Genomic DNA, 20,652 nt, shown 5'->3' on the forward strand with positions numbered 1-20,652 from the left:
ACTGGCAATGTTGTGCAAGGATCATTGCTGGTCCCTGAGCTCAGTAAATGAATCAAGCATGCATCTCCTTTCTTACTGTGAGAGATCTGTCTATGGTCAAACGTATATTTACTCAGAGGACAACTCTTCTACATACTACATTATGTAAAGTCTAAACTGCTGATGTAATCATTATCCAAAAAGGTCTGTGTCCAGCACCTACTACATCCTGGCCTGGATTATCCTGTAGTCCGATTCAGAAATAAAGATAATGACCAGAACATGTAACGCTTTTTACTATAGGTATCCGATCAGCTTATGTCACTTAGGCAAGAATACTGAATTCCAAACTATCCACAAGGTATTTGATACATTTGCCTTAAAAAAAACAAAACAAAAAAAAAAATAGACCTAATTGCTCAAGTTTTTCTTTCTTCCCCTCTGGTTGTAACAGTAAAATAACAGAAGTAAAATAATTTAATTAACATGATAGAATCTTGAAGTTCACAGCTTTTTTCAGGCTACACATTTAAACATTGCATACTTTGTCACTTTTTCCAATCAAAACCTTATTTGTCTACTCTACGAGTACATAACTTAAAATAGCCCTGTCGTTAAAATCCTGAACCTCAAGACTACGAGGTTAATCAGTCCATTATAATCGCTCTAGTGCCTTATAGTTGTTTTAAAATTGTACAGGAATAACAAGCCATCACACAGACTCATTAAACCTAGTGGAAGGAATAGAACACCGCGTTCTACAATACCACCTAGTCAGCTGCAGCATTCTGCATGATACACATTAAAGATATTTATTCCTTCTTTGTGTCCGTCTTGTCTTTGCTGGGTGCAGCCTGAATGCTATTCCAAACCTCGGTGTACAGGAGTGTACCCAAAAACACAAATAAGGTACCAACCCAGTGCCATGTAGTGAACGGATTCTTAAAATACAGAATGGAGAAGATGAGGCTGAGAAATTTTCGAAGTGTAACAACTAGGGTAACTGTGAGTGAAGGACACTCCGTAGTAAGGATAAACACTCCTCTGATGCACACATATCTTGTAAAAAATGTTAAGACAAAAAAACACTAAGAAAAAGGAAGAATCAATAGGCCACAGTACACATTTTTAAAGCACCTACTGTAACCTTGTGTCCTAACACAATACACAACATTTAGATTGGATGTACTGTATGACCAAAAACAATTTATGTACATTTGCACAGTGAATAACTCTTCACCGGAGAGAATAAATTGAGTTCCTCTAATCTTTAACAGCGGAGCTCCTCTATGCCTCTTTTCAGTTTGGTTGCTCTTCTCTGCACTTTCTCCAGGACTCCAATATCCTTTTTTTGTGAACTGGTGCCAAAAATTTACCTGCATATTCCAGATGAGGTCTTACTAGAGCTGCACGATTCTGGATAAAATGAGAATCAGGATTTTTTTTGCTTGGAATAAAGATCACGATTCTATCACGATTCTCTGTGTAACATCATCTTTTACATTATAAAAAAAAAATTGGGATATCTTTACTGTTTTGTTTTTTTTTTCTTATTAAAGTGCATTAATTGCGTTTGAAAGACTACTGCGCAAATGCAGTGTGACATAAAATATTACAACAATCGCCATTTTATTCTTTAGGGTCTCTGCTAAAAAAAAAAATTATATTTATATATATATATATATATATATATATATATATATATATATATATAAATGTTTGGGGGTTCCAAGTACTTTTCTAGCAAAAAAACAGATTTTAAGAGGGTAAATTTCCCTCCACCAGCAGACGGAACAAAAAGATACATTGTATTATTCATTGCGTTTATACTTAACTGGGAGACTAATGTTGATAGGCATTTGCAAGAGGCTCTTTTTTTTTTCTTTGACAGCTGTTTTCTGCTCCCTCATAGCTATGTAAAGAATCGAGCAAATGTCATGTTAAGATCGTCAGGGGGGTGAATAGAGATCGCAATTTTTTTACAATTAATCGTGCAGCTCTAGGTCTTACTAATGATTTGTACAGGGACAAAATGATCTCTCTCTCTCTCTCTCTGGATATTTTTAATTTAAGAAAGGATTTTGCCTGCTTTGGAAACCGCAGCTTTGCATTGCATGCTATTATTAGGCTTATGATCTACCAGAACACCCACATCCTTTTCCACCATGGATTCCCCCGGTTGTACTACCTCCTAGTATGTATGATGCATGCATATTCTTAGCCCCTAAGTGCATAACTTTACTTTTTATCAACATTAAACCTAATTTACCACATAGGTGCCCAATTAACCACTTTAATAAAGTGCACTTTAACCCCCTTCCTGCCCAGGCCAATTTTCAGCGCTGTCACACTTTGAATGACAATTGCGCGGTCATGCTACACTGTACCCATATGAAATTTTTACCATTTATTTCACACAAATAGAGCTTTCTTTTGGTGGTATTCACCACTGGGTTTTTAATTTCTCACAAAAGAAAATTTTGAAAAAAAAAACAAAAAAACGTTTTTCTTATTTTCTGTCAGTAAATTTTGAAAAGAAGTAATTTTTCTCCTTCACTGATGTGCGCTGATGAGGTGGCACTGATAGGCTGCACTTATGGGCACTGATGAGGAGGTACTAATAGGCCGAAACTGATGGGAACTAAAAGGCAGCACTGACGGGTGGCAAATGATGAGCAGGCACTGATTGGCACTGCTTTTTCAGGTTTCTGTAATCAGGGCACTGATGATCAGTGCACTTCTTACCTCTCCTAGTCTCCCCTTTGAGGAGGAGCCTCTGATCGGCTCTCCTCGCGACACACTCTGACAGTGTGAGGTGAGCCAATAAACGGCACTTTCTCATTTAACTGATTGGACACAGCCGATCACATGGGTAAAGAGCCAAGTCATTGGCTCTATACCAAGATCGGGGTCGCGCGTGTCCTAGCAACATGGCGCGGCCACAATCGCCGCACTGTGCGCCCCCGCGAGAGAGAGTGGCCAGGGGCGTTGTCATAGGACGTTGTCTCTAAACGAGAGCGAACATTTGACGGTGGGCGGACGGGAAGTGGTTAAACAATGCACGGAGGTTGGCTTATGAACTGGAGACCACCTGTAAGGATATTATTCCACTGCAAAGCTTGGTGCCATCTGCAAAGACTGAAATGGTACTTTTTATCCCAGACCCTATATAATTTATAAATACATTAAAAAGTCAGGGCCCAACACTGAAACCTTGGGGTACATCACTAACGACCCTAGACCATTCAGCGTAAGAATCATTAACCACTACTCTCTGAATATGGTCTTTTAGCCAGTTTTCAATCTATTTACAAACTGATTTTTCCGGGCCTGTAGACTTTAACACATTAGCTGTGTGCGGGGAACTGTATCAAACGCTTTTGCAAAATCCAAGTATACCACATCCACTCTTGTCTATGGTTTTACTTACCTCATAAAAAGAGATCTGATTTGTTTAACAACTTGTCGTCTTTCATGAATCCATGCTAACTGTTGCTTAAAAAAATGTTTTCAGCAAGAACTCATCTACTAGGTCTAGTTACTTGGTAAAGACTTTGATCCCTTTTTAAATATAGGCACCACATGGGCCTTACGCCAATCCGTGGTACCATTCCAATCATTAAAGAGTCCCTAAAAATTAGAAACAATGGCTTTGAAATTACAGAGTTCAATTTTTTTTAGGCTTTGTGGGTGTATGCCATCTGGACATTGTGCTTTATTCACATTTATTCTAAATATTTCTGGACCATATCAATTTTGAGCCATTGTGGATCATTTGGGGCTATGTCAATATATCCCTATTATGGACTTAAGCTCCCCCATGCTCTTTTATATACACAGAGCTTAAGAAGGTAAGCTCCCCCATGCTCTTTTATATACACAGAGCTTAAGAAGGTAAGCTCCCCATTGCTCTTTTGTATACACAGAGCTTAAGAAGGCATTTAACAAATTTGCCTTCTCTTTGTCCCCAGTCACCCACTCTAGATTTTTTTTTTTGTAAAGGGCCTACATGCTCAGACCTGACATTTATACGATTAATACATTTGAAGATTTTTTTTGGGTTTGTCCTTTTGCAATCTGTCTTTCGATTTAAATTTTTGCGGCTTAAAGTCGTAACGATTTCAAAGTAGTTAATTCACTACTTTGGTCCGACTTTCATGCAACTTGAGGGCAACAGATTTCAATGTTAACCCTCAAAAGTTGCATAAAAGTTGTACCTGACCAACTTTGCAGAGGGACAAATGGTCACATCCAAGTTGCACATATTCAAAGTTGCACTCCAAAGTTGCGCTGACTTTGGAGTTGTACAAGTGTGAATGAAGCCTAAAACCATTTCAAGGTGTTGTTTTATTATACCATTAATGCAAAATTTGTTGAAATCCGTGAAAAAAAAAAATCCCTGTTGTAGTTAAAGGTATCTGAAAGTGAACATCAGAAGTGACTGCTCATAGCTTCCCTGTATGTCGCAGTAAGGAGGTTGCTATGCTAATATAAGGTAATGAGTTTAATCATGCATTGTGTCACTGGTCACCGATACCACAGACATCAACACTAATAATGAGAATGTGACACGGTCAGATTTGTACGGTAATACTATATAGGTGTCCCCAATGTTAGAGTGTTACCATCAATCTTTACATATGCTTTATAATTAATGCCCAATCAAAGTGCTGCGTGACTGCAAAATTTTAAAAAAATAGCAAAAATAAATGCTCTAAGCCTTCAATGGCTAATTACTGTACACAATAAACATGTTCAACTCCATGTGAAGGAATGTCCACAGCAAAAACATGCTATATGCTTTACATATACAAATCCATATATTGTATAAGAAAAAAAAATGTATTGTGTAAAAATGTGTAAAAAAAATAAAGTGCTCAGTGCTTCCTTGTGAAAGACATGTGCTCCCCTCCTATGTTTCCACACTCACCAGAAGCCTAAAGAATTCAAACATCTCAGGTGTAAATGCCCCTGATGATTCTCAACCTGTCCCTGCGGTCCTCTTTGGGTTGAAGCAGACCCTCTTGGTGTTACTCCATCATGCATGCATGTATGGGGAGATACTAGTCACATGATTCGTCATAGCGTAACTCTGTTTATTTAAAATCTGCATAAAACCACAAAATATTTCACACACAATATATAGGCTTGCATTACACAAGCACATATCACATAAAATGGTGTCCACAGCTTAGACTCCTCATCTGCGTTCCAGAGGCCAGAAAAACATAAGCAGAAGTGACCTCAGCAAGCCTAGCTTACGTTTTTCCAGCCTCTGGAATGCAGATGAGGAGTCCAAGCCAAGGACACTGTTTTGTGTGATACGTGCTTGTGGAATGCAAACCTTTATATTATGTGAGTGATATTTTATGTTTTTATGCACATTTTTAAATAAAGAGTTATGGAGAATCGTGTGATTTGTATCTCTCCATATATGCATGCATGATGGAGTAACACCAAGAGGGTCTGCTTCAACTCAAGTAGGACCGCAGGGACAGGTCAAGAATCATCAGTGGCATTTACACGAGAGGTTTATATTTTTTAGGCTTCTGGCGAGTGTGGAAACATAGGAGGGGGGCATGGAGTGTGTCGCAGGGAAGCAGGATTAAAAGCAGTAAGCACCTTTTTATTATTTTTTTTTACACAATATAGAATATATTTAAGGCATTAAGCATTTTTGTTTGTTTTTGGAATTTTGCAGTCACGCAGCACTTTATGATTGGGCATTATAAAGCATATGTAAAGATTTATGGAAACACTCTAGCATTGGGGGCACCTATATAGTAGCACTGCACAAATCTGACCGTGTTATAAGATACTCTCATTGAGGTTAACCATTTGTGCAGGCTGCTACACGTGATAATTAACCACTTCCCGCCCTAATAGGAAATGATGGCGGGAAGGTGGTTGTGTTACCCTGACCGGACGTCATATGACGGCGGCAGGATAATGCACTCTGCGCCCCCCCCCCCCCAGGGGGCACGCAGAGCGGCGATCGGTGGTGCGGTGTGTCACTCTGACACACTGCATCTCCGATCTTGGTAAAGAGCCCGCTGACGTAGGCTCTTTACCATGTGACTAGCTGTGTCCAATCGCAGCTGGTCACATAGTAAATAGGAAGTGCCGTTGATCGGCTTTCCTCCATTCGTGCCTGACAGGCACGAGTAGAGGAGAGCCGATCTGCTGCTCTATTGACAGGGGGGGGGGGTCTGCACTGGTAATCAGAGCATTGATTACCAGTGCAGACCCTTGGGGGGGATGCCACTAGAACCACCAGGGATGCCCACCCATGACCCCATGGATGACAATCAGGGCTCAGGGAGCCTGCCAGTGCCCTCCCCATCAGTGCTGCCCACCAGTGCCCATCATTGCCATCGATCAGTGCCGCCCCATCAATGCTCATCAGTGCAGAAAAAAACGTATCCATTTACAAAATTGTATAACAAAAAAAACTTTTTTTTCTTTTTTTTAAACTTTTTGGTCGTTTATTTGTTTAGCAAAAAAGAAAAAACCCAGAGGTGATCAAATACCACCAAAAGAAAGCTCTATTTGTGGGGAAAAAAATTGCATATATTTGGTTTAGGTACAGCGTTGCATGACCGCGCAATTGTCATTCAAAATGCAACAGCGCTAAAATCTATAAATTGGCCTGGGCGGGAAGGGGGAAAAGAGCCCAGTATTGAAGTGGTTAAACAATAGGGTTATATCATACAATATCAATAATGAGAATGTGCTGTGGGAATGGAGCTTCTCTTAAATTTAAAACACTTATATAAAAGGTAGTTAGAATGCAAATTCACAGAAGTGAAGAATGTGTTTGCAGTAAGGATACTGTGTAATGATGTTCATGAGCAAATAAAACCACATGATTGGCATCTGGATCCCCAATAGAGGCACCTGGAACGGTTCTGTAACATAATGAACGATGACAAATCAGTATCACAGATAATAGTATCAAGACATTCACCTCAGAAGAAAAAAAAATGGAACTGATCTGGGAAGTTGGAACAAAGTCAGAAATCATTAACTGCATGCATGTCCTAAATCAATGATGCCAAGTGTATAAATCATATTGACAGCATGACATTGCGAGCACAAGCATTTTCAGAAGGTAAGGAGCAAAATGGCAGCATCCAAATTTCTTAGATTTCCACCTCAAGTTGACTAAAGTGGTGTCTAGTCTCTCCCTGCTTATCTTCGTGTGAATAATATGTCGAAGTGTAGTAATCTATACTGAGCTTTGCAAAGGAAGACGCTTCTCCCTTTTAAAGGAAACAGAAAAAACTAGAAAACAGCAGAACGTGCAATGGCCCCGGTACAAAGCTGGTCTCTGCTGATCTGTTTTGATGAGTGCTTACTGGCTTTCTATTAAGCTAGAAGTGGATGGATCCAGATTGCAGTACTTCTAGACTTCATTTTCATTGAGGACACTTGATCAAGTAAAGGGAATGCGAAAAATAAGCAGTGTTTGAACTAAGGAACCATTAAACTTGGCCTCTTGCTGCAGAAGGGAGTGCTTAGGTGGTCTGGAAGTTGTCAAATAGTCTTTGGAACTTACAGGTGCATCTCTTAAACTTAAAGTCATCAAAAAGTCAATTTATTTTAGAAATTTAATTCAAAAAGTGAAACTCATTTTATATAGATGCGTTACACACAGAGTGATATATTTCAAGCATTTCTTTCTTTTAATTTTGCCGATTATGGCTTAGAGCTAGTGAAAACCCAAAATTCAGTAGCTCAGAAAATTAGATGACACAAGACCATTAAAAAAAAAAAAAAAAAGGATTTTTAATACAGAAATGTTGGCTTCCTGTAAAGTATATCAATGTACAGTATAGTATGCACTCAATACTTGGTGGGGGCTCCTTTTGCCTGAATTACTGCATCAATGTGGCATGGCATGGAGGTGATAAGCCTGTGGCCCTGCTGAGGTGTTATGGAAGAACAGGTTTCTTGGCTAGTGGCTTTCAGCTCATCTGCATTGTTGGCTCTGTTGTCTCTCATCTTCCTCTTTACAATACCCTACAGATTCGCTATGGGGTTTAGGTTTGGCGAGCCAATCAAGCACAGTGATACCATGATCATTAAACCAGGTACTGATACCTTTGGCAGCGTGGGCAGGTGCCAAGTCCTACTGGTCAAGCAGAGGGAAGCATTAGGCGTTATAGAATTTCCTGGTAGAGGGCTGTGCCGACTTTGGACTTGATAAATATACAGTGGACCAACACCAGCAGATAACTAGGCTCCCAAAATCAACCCCCCCCCCCCCCAATATCCATACCAGACCCTTATCTGAGCATGCAGCCCAGCAGGTCAGGAAAAGAGGATAGACAAGCAACTCCCCCCCCCCCCAACCATACCAAGCTACATGCCCTCAAGGATCTCTTCCCCATAACCCTGGGCTGTGGTTGTGGGGGTCTGGGGGGCAGGAGGCTTATCGGAATCTGGAAGCCTCCCTTTAAGAAAGGGGGTCCCCTAGATCCCACTCCCCCTCTTTGTGAATGAGTATACCCATACCTGCAGACCCCCACAACCACATCCCAGGGTTGTTGGGAAGAGTAACTTGTCCCCATCAACATCCCCCCCATGTTGAGGGCATGTGGTCTGGTATGGTTCAGGAGGGAGGGGGGGACATTCACTCGCCCCTCCCCCCTTTCCTGACCTGCCAGGCTGCATGCTCGGATAAGGGTCTGGTATGGATTTGGGGGGACCCCACACCATTTTTCTTTAAATGTAGAGTGGAGTTTCCCCTCAAGATCCATATCAGACACAAAGGGCCTGGTATAGATTTGGGGGGGGGGGGGGGATCCCACACCCATTTTTTTTGTTGAGAAATTTGGCATGAGGTTTCATCTATTCTATTCCAAATCCAAAGGACTGGTTTTCATTGGTCAAAGGAAAAGTCACCCTCATTTCACTGTCAGATCAAAATCGGATCCTGTTCATTAAAGTTGCATGGGAGAGGGATCAGAAGTTGAGAGAGTTTCGTGTTGGATCAGCGTGAACATTGCCTAATACATACATTATGCGGCAAACTAAAAAAATAATTTCAGTAAGGCTAGAGCTATCCTGGCAGATTTCTCATTCATTTTTAACACAGGAAAATTCTGGGCTCTGGAGTTGCCTTGATCGTCACATACACACACAAAACAATTAAAAATCTTTGTGACAATTGCTAAAGATTTTGATTGTTTGCTTTTGGTTGGTGTGACTTGTGTGATTACCTCTATATTGTTCAAATATTACTAGTGATGCTTATCAGATCAAATTGCTAGTGGAAATGAGGCTGTATAATGGCTGGCTATATTTTGTTCAACAATTTTTTTATAGTAAACAATTATACAAAAACAAGAAAAGAATAGAAGTACAAAAAAACAAAAGGGCATGTATAGGTATATAAGAAGGATTCCTAACAATGAATCCTGTAACTCCAAGTGTCAGCATGAATTGGTACGCGGGGCTGGGAATATCCAAATCACCAGTATACGCCTCTAGATCGAGTTATAGAACCAAGAAATGAGTAATAACTGAACATGCATGTCCTATCGTGAGAGTGGAGGGAAGAAGGAGTGGACAGAAAAAGGTAAAGAAACAGAAAGAGGGGGTGGGGGGGGTGGAGTTCAGGTTGGCCCAATGTAAGACAAAGTGCTAGCAACCTTTTTGTGTGAACGCCATGTGTAATACCAGAGACGGTTATTATTTAGTTATAGACATCAACTCAGCATATTCTGATGAGTAGGTAAAGGCGAGCCAGCTGGCCCATATCTTGTGAGATAGATGGGCCAGATCTCTATGTTCATAGATTAGGTCTTCCATACGATAGGATTTTGTAACCATTGCTGAACCGTTGGGACCTTAGACTGTTTCGAATAACATGGGATCAACGCCTTCGCCACGTTGAGTAGATGAGGGGTAATAGAGCGTTTGTATTGGCCAGCTGGCTCATATGTACAATGAAGCAGCATGACCCATGGGTTATTGCGTATAGGGCTACCTTTTATTTTTTGGGTCCAATGCAACACTGCAGCCCAAACCCTTGAATCAGGGGGCATCACCACACCATATATGGGCGTGTGTGGCAATCTCTCCACATCCTCTCCAGCATCTTGCAGGGGAGTCTGGGAAGATTTTATGGCGAGAGGCTGGGGTGTGGTGCCACCTTGTAAGGTTTTTATAGTTCATTTCTGCAGTTTTTGAAGAGGCGGAGGAGGTGTGGGTCAATTGTAGGATTTTATGGCCTGTCAGGGGCATCAATGGGGAGTTAAAAAAAAAAAGCCAGTTGTTGCTTTTGTGCAGAGAGTTCCAGATGTTGATAGTTGAACAAGTGAGTGGTGAGGTTAGGTCTGAATGTGACTTTTTAGGCGCTGGGATCCATAGTTGGGTATAAGTGTCCGACTCGCATAGGTCTCTCTCCAGTTGCACCCAGTTTTGTGTCCGAATTGTTTCCAGTCTGAAGTTCTTCGCAGCATCACTGCATGATATTAGTTTTTGAAATCAGGGAGGGCAAGACCTCCGTTGTCTTTGCGCCTGGTGAGAAGGGCTCGCGCTATCCAGGGATGTTTCCGGTGCCAAATGTATTGGGAAATCATAGATGTTATCTGTAAAAAACCCGGTGGCATCTCATAAGGTAGCATTTGGAAAAAGAAGAGCACCCTGGGCAACACGTTCATTTTAACAACACTGATTCTTCCCAGCCATGAGGTGGCAAGGTGGCCCCAATGACTCAAGTCACGTCTGAGAGAGTTTAGTAGCGGGAGATAGTTGAGCCTGAATAAGTGGTTTGATTTGTGGGAGAGCTATACAGGCCTGAAATCATGTTCATCATGTGGGGACCCAAAGAGTCATTATCAGGTATTCCCAGTCCACCCTATTAAAAGCCTTCTCAGCGTCTGTGTAAAGGAGACGAAGAGTGGGCAGGGAAGTTTTGAAGACATATGCAATTAGAGACAAGGTTCGGAGTGAGTTGTCGCGTGCTTCCCTCCCCGGAATGAAACCTGTTTGATCGTGGGCAATCCAGTGGGGTATTAGGGGGATAAGTGTTAGTGCTAGGGCTTTAGCATAAATTTTTACATTGATGTTTAAAGGGGAGATCGGCCTATAGCTTCCACATTGGGTAGGGTCTTTGCTCTGTTTGAGAAGTATGGTGATGTGAGCATGCAGTGTTTCTGGCCTGATAGGATCGTCGTTATGTAGTGAGTTAGCGTACGTAGTCAGGAGGCCATCCGGTCCAGGTGTCTTGCCTCTAGCCATAGAATCTAAAGCTGTTAATGTGTCCAGGGGGAGTTTGGGGAGGTTGGCTTCAGCTAAATATTTGCAGATCCTGGACTGTCTGGCCTCCAGGTCTGTGATGGATTCGTTAACTTGGTATAAGTGATGGTAAAAGGATTAAAAAACACTCTTTGCTATAGATTTAATTTTGTAAACTAAGGAAACTTTTTCATTTTTAATTTTCGCAATAAATAAGGCAGACTTAGCCAAGTGAATTGGCTAACATCGTACTTGGTTTGTACCCCCCATTCATAAGCTTGCTGGGAAATCAGACGAAGTTTACGTTTAAAAACCGCGTGTAAAAGGACTTTCAACTTCTCTTTTTTGTGAGGGTTGAGACAGGAGGGACTTGGAGAACGTCAGTTTATGATTGCATTCTAAGGTTTTGATCTCTTGTATTAGAGCAAGTTGTTGAGCCAACCTCTCCTCCTCCTTCCTAGAGCCTAGTTCAATCAATTTAACCCGGATTTGGGCTTTATGAGATTCCCACAGCACTTCGGGTTTGATTTCTCGGAGAAATAAAGAGCAAGCTCTTCTTCTAGATGAGATCTGTCTATTTCCTCCGCCAGAAGGGAGTCGTTAAGTTTCCAATTATTGTTCTTAATGGGAATAGAAGGAATTTGCAACCGAGTATAAACTGGTGAATGGTCAGAAAAAGTGGAGACCTCTATAGAGGAGTGAGTGAGGAGATGGAGCTGATGGTGGGTTATGAAAATATAATCTATCCTAGAGTAGGAGTGGTGTAAGGGTGAGAAATGTGAATAGACCCGGTCAGATGGGTGCATAATACGCCAGGTGTCCATGAGTTGTGCGTAATGCAATTTTTTTAGTAAATGTTATTTGTTTGTGTGGAAGGGACGATGTACCCTGTGAAATGTTTTTCGGGGGCTCTAATGGGACATTGAGGTCACCCGCCATTATGATGCAACCTTGAGCGAATTGTAATAATTTATCAATAACAGAGGAGATAAAGCCTGCTTGGTCCTGGTTGGGAGCATATATATTGGCTAGAGTACAATGCATGTTGCCCAGGGTGCCCCTCAGAAATAGATACCTGCCCAAGTTATCAACTAACATAGAAAGGAGTACCTCTATGGAAACCAATGGCCACACCCTTTGCTTTACGGAGATCAAACTGTAGAACCATGTTGGAAAATCAGGAGAGGAGTCTAGTTTTAGAGAAATGTGTGAGATGCGTTTCCTGGAGAAACGCCACATCCCCCTTAAGGCACTTCAGTTCCCTAAACAAGTTGTGTCTTACTAGGGGCGGAAAGTCCTCTCACATTGAGAGATGTTAATTTGTTTCCATCAAGGTGAGCAAAAATAAAACAAAGATTGCCAAGAATACATGAAGGTCAACCTGGGGTTGTCTTGGGAAGTTGAGGTGGAGGGAGAGGGACGGCAGTAGGAGGGAGTAGGTAGAAAGAGGAGAGAAGAAAAGAATGGCTGGCTATACAAGTTTACTGAATGTGGAGAATTTATTGTACTTCAATGTACAAATATAAAAAGATGACATTGCTTATGTTTTGGATATGTTTTTTTGCCCACAAGGGATCATTCACATGGGCAAGTGTAGTATTTTCTTCATAAAACTGTTTTTTGCAGGGGCGTGGCCTGAAGCTGCATGGAGGAAGACGCGCTTTGCAGAAGCTCCGTTGGCGGCCTTATTAACCAACTATCCTGCCCGTTTTCTTGAGCTGATTCTACCCCTTTACGTGCTCCTGAAGCATGTGCTCCCAGTGGAGGTAAGTCTCTCTTTCCCCCCCCCCCCCCCGGAAAACCACAGATGCGGCTGCTAAGCTGGACAAATACTGCCATAAAAGGCAATGACTCCTCGGCCGAAGATGGTGGCTCCCATGCGGCTGACCCTGACCATCCTGCTGCAGACACTGCGAAGGTGTTGGGGGCCATCTCTACCTTCCAGGCGACACTCACCTCCAAGATCGAGGTGGTCAAGATGTACATCTCTTATTCGCCAGGATATGCAGAAGCTGTGTGACCGGGACTCTGAGGCCAAACAATGACTCAGCCACGTGGAGGACGCGGTTCCTCCTTTGCATGCCTCCACGGATCAGGCAGCGTGCCATATTGCCCAACTCCAGTTCAAACAGGAGGACCTGGAAAATTGTGTGCGGCACAACAAGCTGCGCTTTATGGGCCTGCCTGAGGAAGCTGAGGGGGCTAATCCTGCCCCATTTCTGGAAGACCTATGGCCGAGAGTTCCCATCGAGTGCCATCTAAGCCGCCACATCCGGGTGCACCGGCGCGTGTATTCATCGCTAAATTCCTCAACTATAGGGGCCGGGATGCTATCCTCCGCTTGTCCCACGAGCGGAGACTGCGGGCCTGCCACTTGAAATATGCCATGCTGTTTCCAGCCCGCCTCAGGGTCGTTGGGAGAGGATCGGGTGCACTTTTTTGGAGTAGCCGGAGGCTGGCATGGAGTTGCTTGACAGATTGAACCCCACCTGAGCTGTGAGTGCTTTTCCTTCCTGTGGCCCCCTCTAAAGTTGACCTCACTCTGTTCTTTCATTGCCTCTGCCCCCCATTCCATCTGGGGCTGGCTGTGGCGCGTCTGCTGCTTTGATATTGAACATGTCGTCTGCTTTCTTATTTTCCTGCTGGCTCCGGTCCCCTACTGCAGTTTTTGATTACTATTTTTTGGTCTGGAATTTTGACTTTGAGACTATCCTTACCTGAGGCTCATCCATGGGTCGCCGTGGAGTTAACTGAATCTGCCTACTTGGCTCTTGGATGGCTTTTCCACGGGGAATTGGGAGTCCGGCGTGTCCCTCCATCGTTCTTCAGAAGTCAGTTGCCCCCCCCCCCCCCCCAATTGCACCTGCGATGTACAGTTTCTCTTCTGGGTTTTTACAATAAGTATGGTACACCAGCCGTAGTCCGGGCATGTTCCTCGGGCTCTGATCGCCGGCTGGAGAATAATTTGCTTTTTTGAATGACTTGAAAGTTTTGGGTTGGGGTTTGTATAGAGCCGGGTGGGTTAGGGTGTTTGCCATATGTTTAGCACTATGTTTTTTTTTCTACAACGCTATTACGGATCTCATTGCTTAGGCCTTACGATTCCTTGTGATGCTCTGTGTTGCTTCCATTTTACTGATATTTATATAATGCAGGCTCTCTCTGTCTCTGCAGGGTCTGTCTCCACTGGGTCTCCTTCTCTTCCCTGCCCCCCTGCTATGACCCCCTTGAAGTTTTTACTCTGGAATGTCCATGGCATTCAAGATAAACTTAAACGTGCAGCCATCTTTTCTTTTTTAAAGGCTCAAACCGCAGATATTTTTTGTCCTGGTTGAAACCCATGTCACTGGTTCTTTAATTCGTGCCCTTAAGAAACTCTGGGCGGGCTGGTCTTATGCCACTTATTCCAATTACTCCCACGGTGTCTCGGTGCCGATTGCCAAGATGGTCCCCTTTGAGGTATGCTCGGTGGAGACGGACCCCCAGGGACGGTTTGTATTTCTTTCTGCCTCTATAGCTGGTACCCCTGTCCTTCTGTTAGCCTATTATGTGTCACCTCCTATAATGCTAGTGTCCTCAGTGGTTGTTTCGATTTCAAGGCCAACCACTCCTCTGTCCCTGCTGTCTAGCTAAGGGAATTTAACAGGATAGCCAAGCTCGAATTGGAAAGACTTACTAGAGATCTCCCTGTACAGCAACCGGGTCGTATGACTCGATTTGACCACCTCATGGCGGATATCTCCCTAGTTGACTCCTTGCGTTATTTGTATCCAGACAGGAAGGCCTTCTCCTGTTTCTCTGCTTCCCACGCCTTTGTCTCGCATAGATTACATTTTTGCCTCTCCGGAGACCCTCGCTCAGCTGCGACTCCAGACAAGACTGGCAGAACAACTCAGCTATGAAAGCGCTAGGCATAAAATGTTTTTTTTACCAAGCAGAAGATTTTTGAGCATGGGGAGTGGCCGGGTAGGCTGTTGGCATACTTGGCCTATTTCAGGGTTCATACACATTTGCACCAATGAAATTCCATGACTTTTCCATGACTTCACATAAATATTCATGACCTAATGTTTCATGAAATGTCTATGTATACGTGTTAAATAAGAAGAAAATCTATGTCACACCCAGCATATTTTTACTAATATAAATTACAAGCTTTGTAGTGTACAGTGGAATATGAAATATTTATTTAAATAACGCTTGCACAGTAACAACGTTTCATAACATAAACCCTGAGAACCGCTTAGAAATGGATTAACGTAATCCACAGGAGATATAACATAAATCAAGGAGAAGCAACTAAAAAATAAATAAAAAAGTGTCCAGCAACACTGTTCTGAACTTAAAGTGCCATAAATTGACCCGATAACAGTCTTTAACTTCTTCCTATCCACGCTATAGCCGAAGTACCGCTGCAGCGCGGACTCACATTTCCAGGAGGCCGTCTTTAAACGGCATCCCAGAGACAGGCTCCCCGCGCGCTCCCGCAAGCACGCATCGGGGAAAATCTGTGTCGGCCGTGTCCCTTGGACACAGCCAATCACAGATCGTGGTAAATGGCCAATCACAGCAGCCATTTACCACGTGATCGGCCCATGCAATGAGAGATGATCTCAAATGTAAACATATGAGATCATCTCTCATCGCCAGCGCTCCTTCCTCACACAGACTGCAGTGTGAGGAAGGAGGAGAGCCAATCAGCAGTAAGGGGACACAGAGGAATGTAATCAGGGCACTGATCATCAGTGCACTGATTACACAAGCTACATTAAACACACTAACTGCCCACAGTGTCCGCCATCAGTGCCCACAATCAGTGCCCATAGTGCTGCCAGTCAGTGCCTGCTCATCTAGGCACTGATAAGCACTGACTGGCAGCACTATGGGCACTGAGTGTGGGCAGTGATGGTGCTGCTCATCAGTGCCACCCGCCAGTGTCCAGCAGTGCCACCTCTCAGTGCCCAGAAGTGCCACCTATCAGTGCAGCATATTAGTACCTCCTCATCAGTGCCCATCAGTGCAGCCTATCAGTGCCACCTCATCAGCGCACATCAGTGAAGGAGAAAAAAATTATTTATTTTCAAAATTTACTCACAGAAAATAAGAAAAACTTTTTTTTTTGTAAAAAATAAAAAACCCAGAGATGATTAAATACCACCAAAAGAAAGCTCTATTTGTGTGAAAAGAGGACGAAAAATTCATATGGGTTCAGTGTTGCATGACCAAGTCATTCAAAGTGTGAGAGTGCTGAAAGCTAAAAATTGGTCCGGATGGAAAGGAGGTTTAAGTGCACAGAAGGCAAGTGGGTTAACAAGTTAACTTAAACATTGCCAAAAAACAATCAACACCATTTAATTTTTCATTTCTGAAAGCCAGATGCACAAAATGCAGCACAGTAATCTTATAGGCCCAAGCCACAGTCATGAGGTGCAGGCGGACTGGTATGGATGGCACAGATCTGATAATGCACAAATGCGGCACTTACTCTTGGAGAAAGAACAGTAATGGGTGCTCCTGCTTGCCGGAATAAAGCAGTTCAGGCAGTCATGAAGGTGCAGCTGGACACTGATATGGATGGCACAGTTAAATGCACAAAATGCGGCGCTTACTACTCTTAGGCCGAAGCTAACAGTCCCACAAAAATGCAGAAAAGAGTTCACAGAAAGGCGACTCAGGATTGCATGCTTAATAATTTATTGACATTTATTTTTTTACATTCCCCGTATATGACTGGTACAGTAGATGTCCTTCCGGGTCCGCGGTATGCCCGTGCGCTGTCACTGGCCAGCAGCAGCCGAGGAGATGATCGTGAACCAATCACTGGCAGCGGGGAGGGCCGGCCGCATGAACGTGATGACGCGGGGGTTCGGTAACCGGAACGGTTACCGCCCCCTTCCGCGTCGTCATCACGTTCATGCGGCCGGCCCGCCCTCCAGTGTCGCTTCTGCTGCCTGTGATTGGTTTGCTGCTGCTGGCCAGTCACATCCAGGCAAACCGCGGCCGGCCCTCCCCGCTGCCAGTGATTGGTTCACGATCATCTCCTCGGCTGCTGCTGGCCAGTGACAGCGCACGGGCATACCACGGACCCGGAAGGCAAATAGTATGTGGCACTGGCAATTTATTAAACATTACTGAATAAAATAATAAATTACACTAAGCATCTGCTCCCCCCGCCGCTCCCTGCTCCTCCCTAGTATATATTTCCATGACTTTTCCAAAACCTTAGTGGAATCCTAAGTTTCCATGACCTTTCCAGGCCTGGAAAGTGTCATCTCCAAATTCCAAAACTTTTCCAGGTTTTCCAGGTCCGTATGAACCCTGCTATATGAATACCCGTCCGCTGGTGGTTATTACTCTGGCTGCTCCTGATGGCTCATTACCGCTGCTGAGGATATTGTTTGCATGTTTGCTGACTTTTTTCGTTAAACCTACTCCTCCAGAGTGGATTACGATCCTCCTGAATTGCCTGCGTTGTTTGATATTAATTGTCAGCGGAGCAGGTGGCTATGCTGGAGGCTCCCATCACTGCTGATGAGATCCAGCTGGCCCTGACTAGTTTTGCGCACTGTAAGGCTCCTGGCCTTGATGGCCTACCCATCAAATTTTATGTTCACTTTTCCCAGGTTCTTGTGCCCAGACTACTGGCCCTGTATCAAGCCGTCTTCGAGGCGGAAGTTTTGCCTGATTCCACACGTGAGGCTCTGATCGTGTTAATCCCCAAGCCTGGGAAGGACTTGCTCCGGCCTGAATCCTACAAACCCATATCCCTCCTTCAAAACTGATGTAAAAATCCTAGCGAAATTTCTGGCCCTCCGTCGCAACAAGGTGATCCTTACGCTGATACATACAGACCAAAACGTGCTTTATGCCAACTAAAAACACGGCATTTAACACCAGGCACCTTTTTATGAATCTGTAGGCCTCTCATGATCGGGTTGGTTCCAGGGTGGTGGTTACGCCTGATCCGGTCAAGGCCTTTGATTGAATGGCAGTAGCTCTGGCACTGTCTTCATAAATTTGGCGTTGGCCCGCACTTTATTAAGTGGCTGACCGTTCTATACAATGCCCCTCGAGCGCGGGTGCTGGCGAATTGGTGGACCTCTGGAGTCTTTCCCCTGTCCAGGGGGACATGCCAGGGTTGCCACATATCCCCTCTGTTATACGCACTCATTGTCGAACCCTTGGCAGAGGCCCTCCGTTCCAACCCGGGTATTGAGGGTCTATATGTGGGTCCCCTGATAGAAAAAGTTGGTCTTTACGCAGACGATATGCTTCTGTACCTTGCCGTCACTGGCCCTTCCCTTGCCACTGCAACCTCTATGCCCCTACTTGGGGTCAGTGCCATCAAATACCTGGGCATACATGTGTCCAGAGTGCTAGCGGACTTTGTCTCTCTAAATGTGTAACCCCTTATAGCTCTTTTTAAAGCCTAGACTCAAGTCTGGGCCAGGTTACCCTTAGGTATTATGGGACATATAGGGCTAGTTAAAATGATTCTTCTCCCCAGGTACTGTATATCCTGTGGCACTGTCCGGTTTATTTACCCATGCGTCACTTAAAAGTTATAGAGTCCATTTGGTACTCCTTTATATGGGGCACTGGCAGGCGCAAGCTCTCCTCGAAAGTGCTTAAACTCCCGTTCTCGTTGGGTGGCTTGGCGGTCCCGGACCTCCCTTTGTATTACCTAGCTGCCCAGTTGTCTCACTTCTACCACATTGACAAACAGGACAACCTGAGGTGCTGTCTGTTGGTATGCACTGACTCCATGTCTCTTACTCCCCACCCCTTCTGCGATTTGCTCCGGGGTCTCGCTGGGTCTCCTACTCCTCTGCCCTGTCTGGGTCTTCTTTACCATTATAAGATAGTCTGGGACCTGGAAATGGCTAGATTGGATTGTAACACTCTTCACAATGATACCCCACTCTGGTTTAAAAGAATGTTGCCTGAACTCCTACAGCTGCCGGACCCGATCGCTTGGATTTTCTCTCCCACGTGCTACATCGGGGAGCCATTAAACCTTTAGATCAACTCATACAGGAGTTTGCACACCCCCTCCTATATGTTTGTTTTTTCGCTACCTTCAGCTGAGCCATGCCCTGCGGGCACAGTTCTCAAATGGTTGCCCTATCCTGGAGACTCTTGATGTCCTCCTGGTTTTGACTGGCACGGAACACCGGAAGAGGATATCCTTGCTCTACGAGTTGCTGATCACTCCCGCAAGCTACCACAGTAGCTTATGCCCTCAAAGCCAGATGGGACTCTTTACTGGGGGAGGTGGTAGAAGAAGACTGGGGTGATGTACTTAACGGTGCCAATTTTGTTTCTCCCAAAATGTCAGATAGGTTCAGTCAGTCAAATTTGTATATTGCACCGTGCCTACCTCACGTATAGCTAAATTTTGTCCCATCTCGTAGCAGTCAGTGCCCCAAATGCTTATTGTCGGTTGGCACCTTTGATCACCTCTTTGTGGCAATGCCTGCGTATACGTGGCTTTTGGGTCCAAGTGATCCAGTTTTTTCATGATCGCATGGGTGCCCCTGTGCTTCTGGACCCAGGTCAATGTTTGTTGGGTCTTTTTCCTGACGTTGAAATGGATAAACACACACTCAAATCTCTGAAACGCTTTTTAGTGCCGTAAACTACTGGCTGCGTGGATTAATGAAATCAACAGCACTTTGCCGTTTAAGAAACTTATCTATACTAACAGGGGTTGCCCCGGCAAATACGGTAAAATCTGGGACAGATGGTTGAACTCTTCCCTAACATGTACATCATAATAACTACTGGTTTGCATGTTGTGCTGTTTAATGCTGTAATTGTGTACCATATTCCACAGGGAATCCTTCCCGGTTTTCTAGAGATCTGCCCTTCATGTATAGCTATGTTGAAGTTTTGATTTCCCATGTATCACTCTGCAACTTCTATATAAGTATTTTCCTAGCGTTGTACTCTATTATTGTTTCTGGTTGTATACAATTTGTGTCTGTTTTTGTGCTCAAACTTGTTATGATGGAAAAAAAAAAAAAAAAGGTTTTTGCTAGCAGTGGTGGCAGAAGAACCTGTGTAAAATATGCACCTAAAGAACTTACGTTTAGATGCATTTGTGTGCTTACAGTATTTAAAGACGTATAGTTCTGCTGATTTTGATTTTACACATGGCCATACCCTATGTGCTTATATGTGTACACATGTAAAATCATCAAATATAAAGAGCCCTGGTAATGGCTGTATCCTATTTTTCTGTACACTGCCAATATACAGTGCACATTTTCATTTGTAGATGCAGCTTTGTGTATGGCTCCATTGATTCCAATAGTACTGCGTTTAGATTAGGGATGCACCGATCCAACTTTTTTGGTCCCGATCCCGATCTTTTGCTTTGTGAAATCGCCGATCCGGAAGTACTGTTTTGTGAGCTTATAACAA

General features: G+C 43.8%; 1 protein-coding gene across 1 annotated transcript in view; it reads right to left on the minus strand.

The window, feature by feature from the left end:
• Positions 1–523: 523 nt before the first annotated feature.
• SLC35B4 (solute carrier family 35 member B4) overlaps positions 524–20,652 on the minus strand; it is a 74,063-nt gene continuing 53,934 nt past the window's right edge. The window contains exons 9-10 of the mRNA XM_082254341.1: positions 6,812–6,887; positions 524–1,038 (exon numbers count right to left, since the gene is read on the minus strand). Coding sequence (XP_082110467.1) covers positions 792–1,038; positions 6,812–6,887 — 323 coding nt within the window. The 3' untranslated portion in view covers positions 524–791. The remainder of the gene's footprint in view (positions 1,039–6,811; positions 6,888–20,652) is intronic.

Source organism: Pelophylax lessonae (assembly GCF_965119305.1).
Source record: "Pelophylax lessonae genome assembly, chromosome: 4".
NCBI classification, from domain to species: Eukaryota; Metazoa; Chordata; class Amphibia; order Anura; family Ranidae; genus Pelophylax; species Pelophylax lessonae.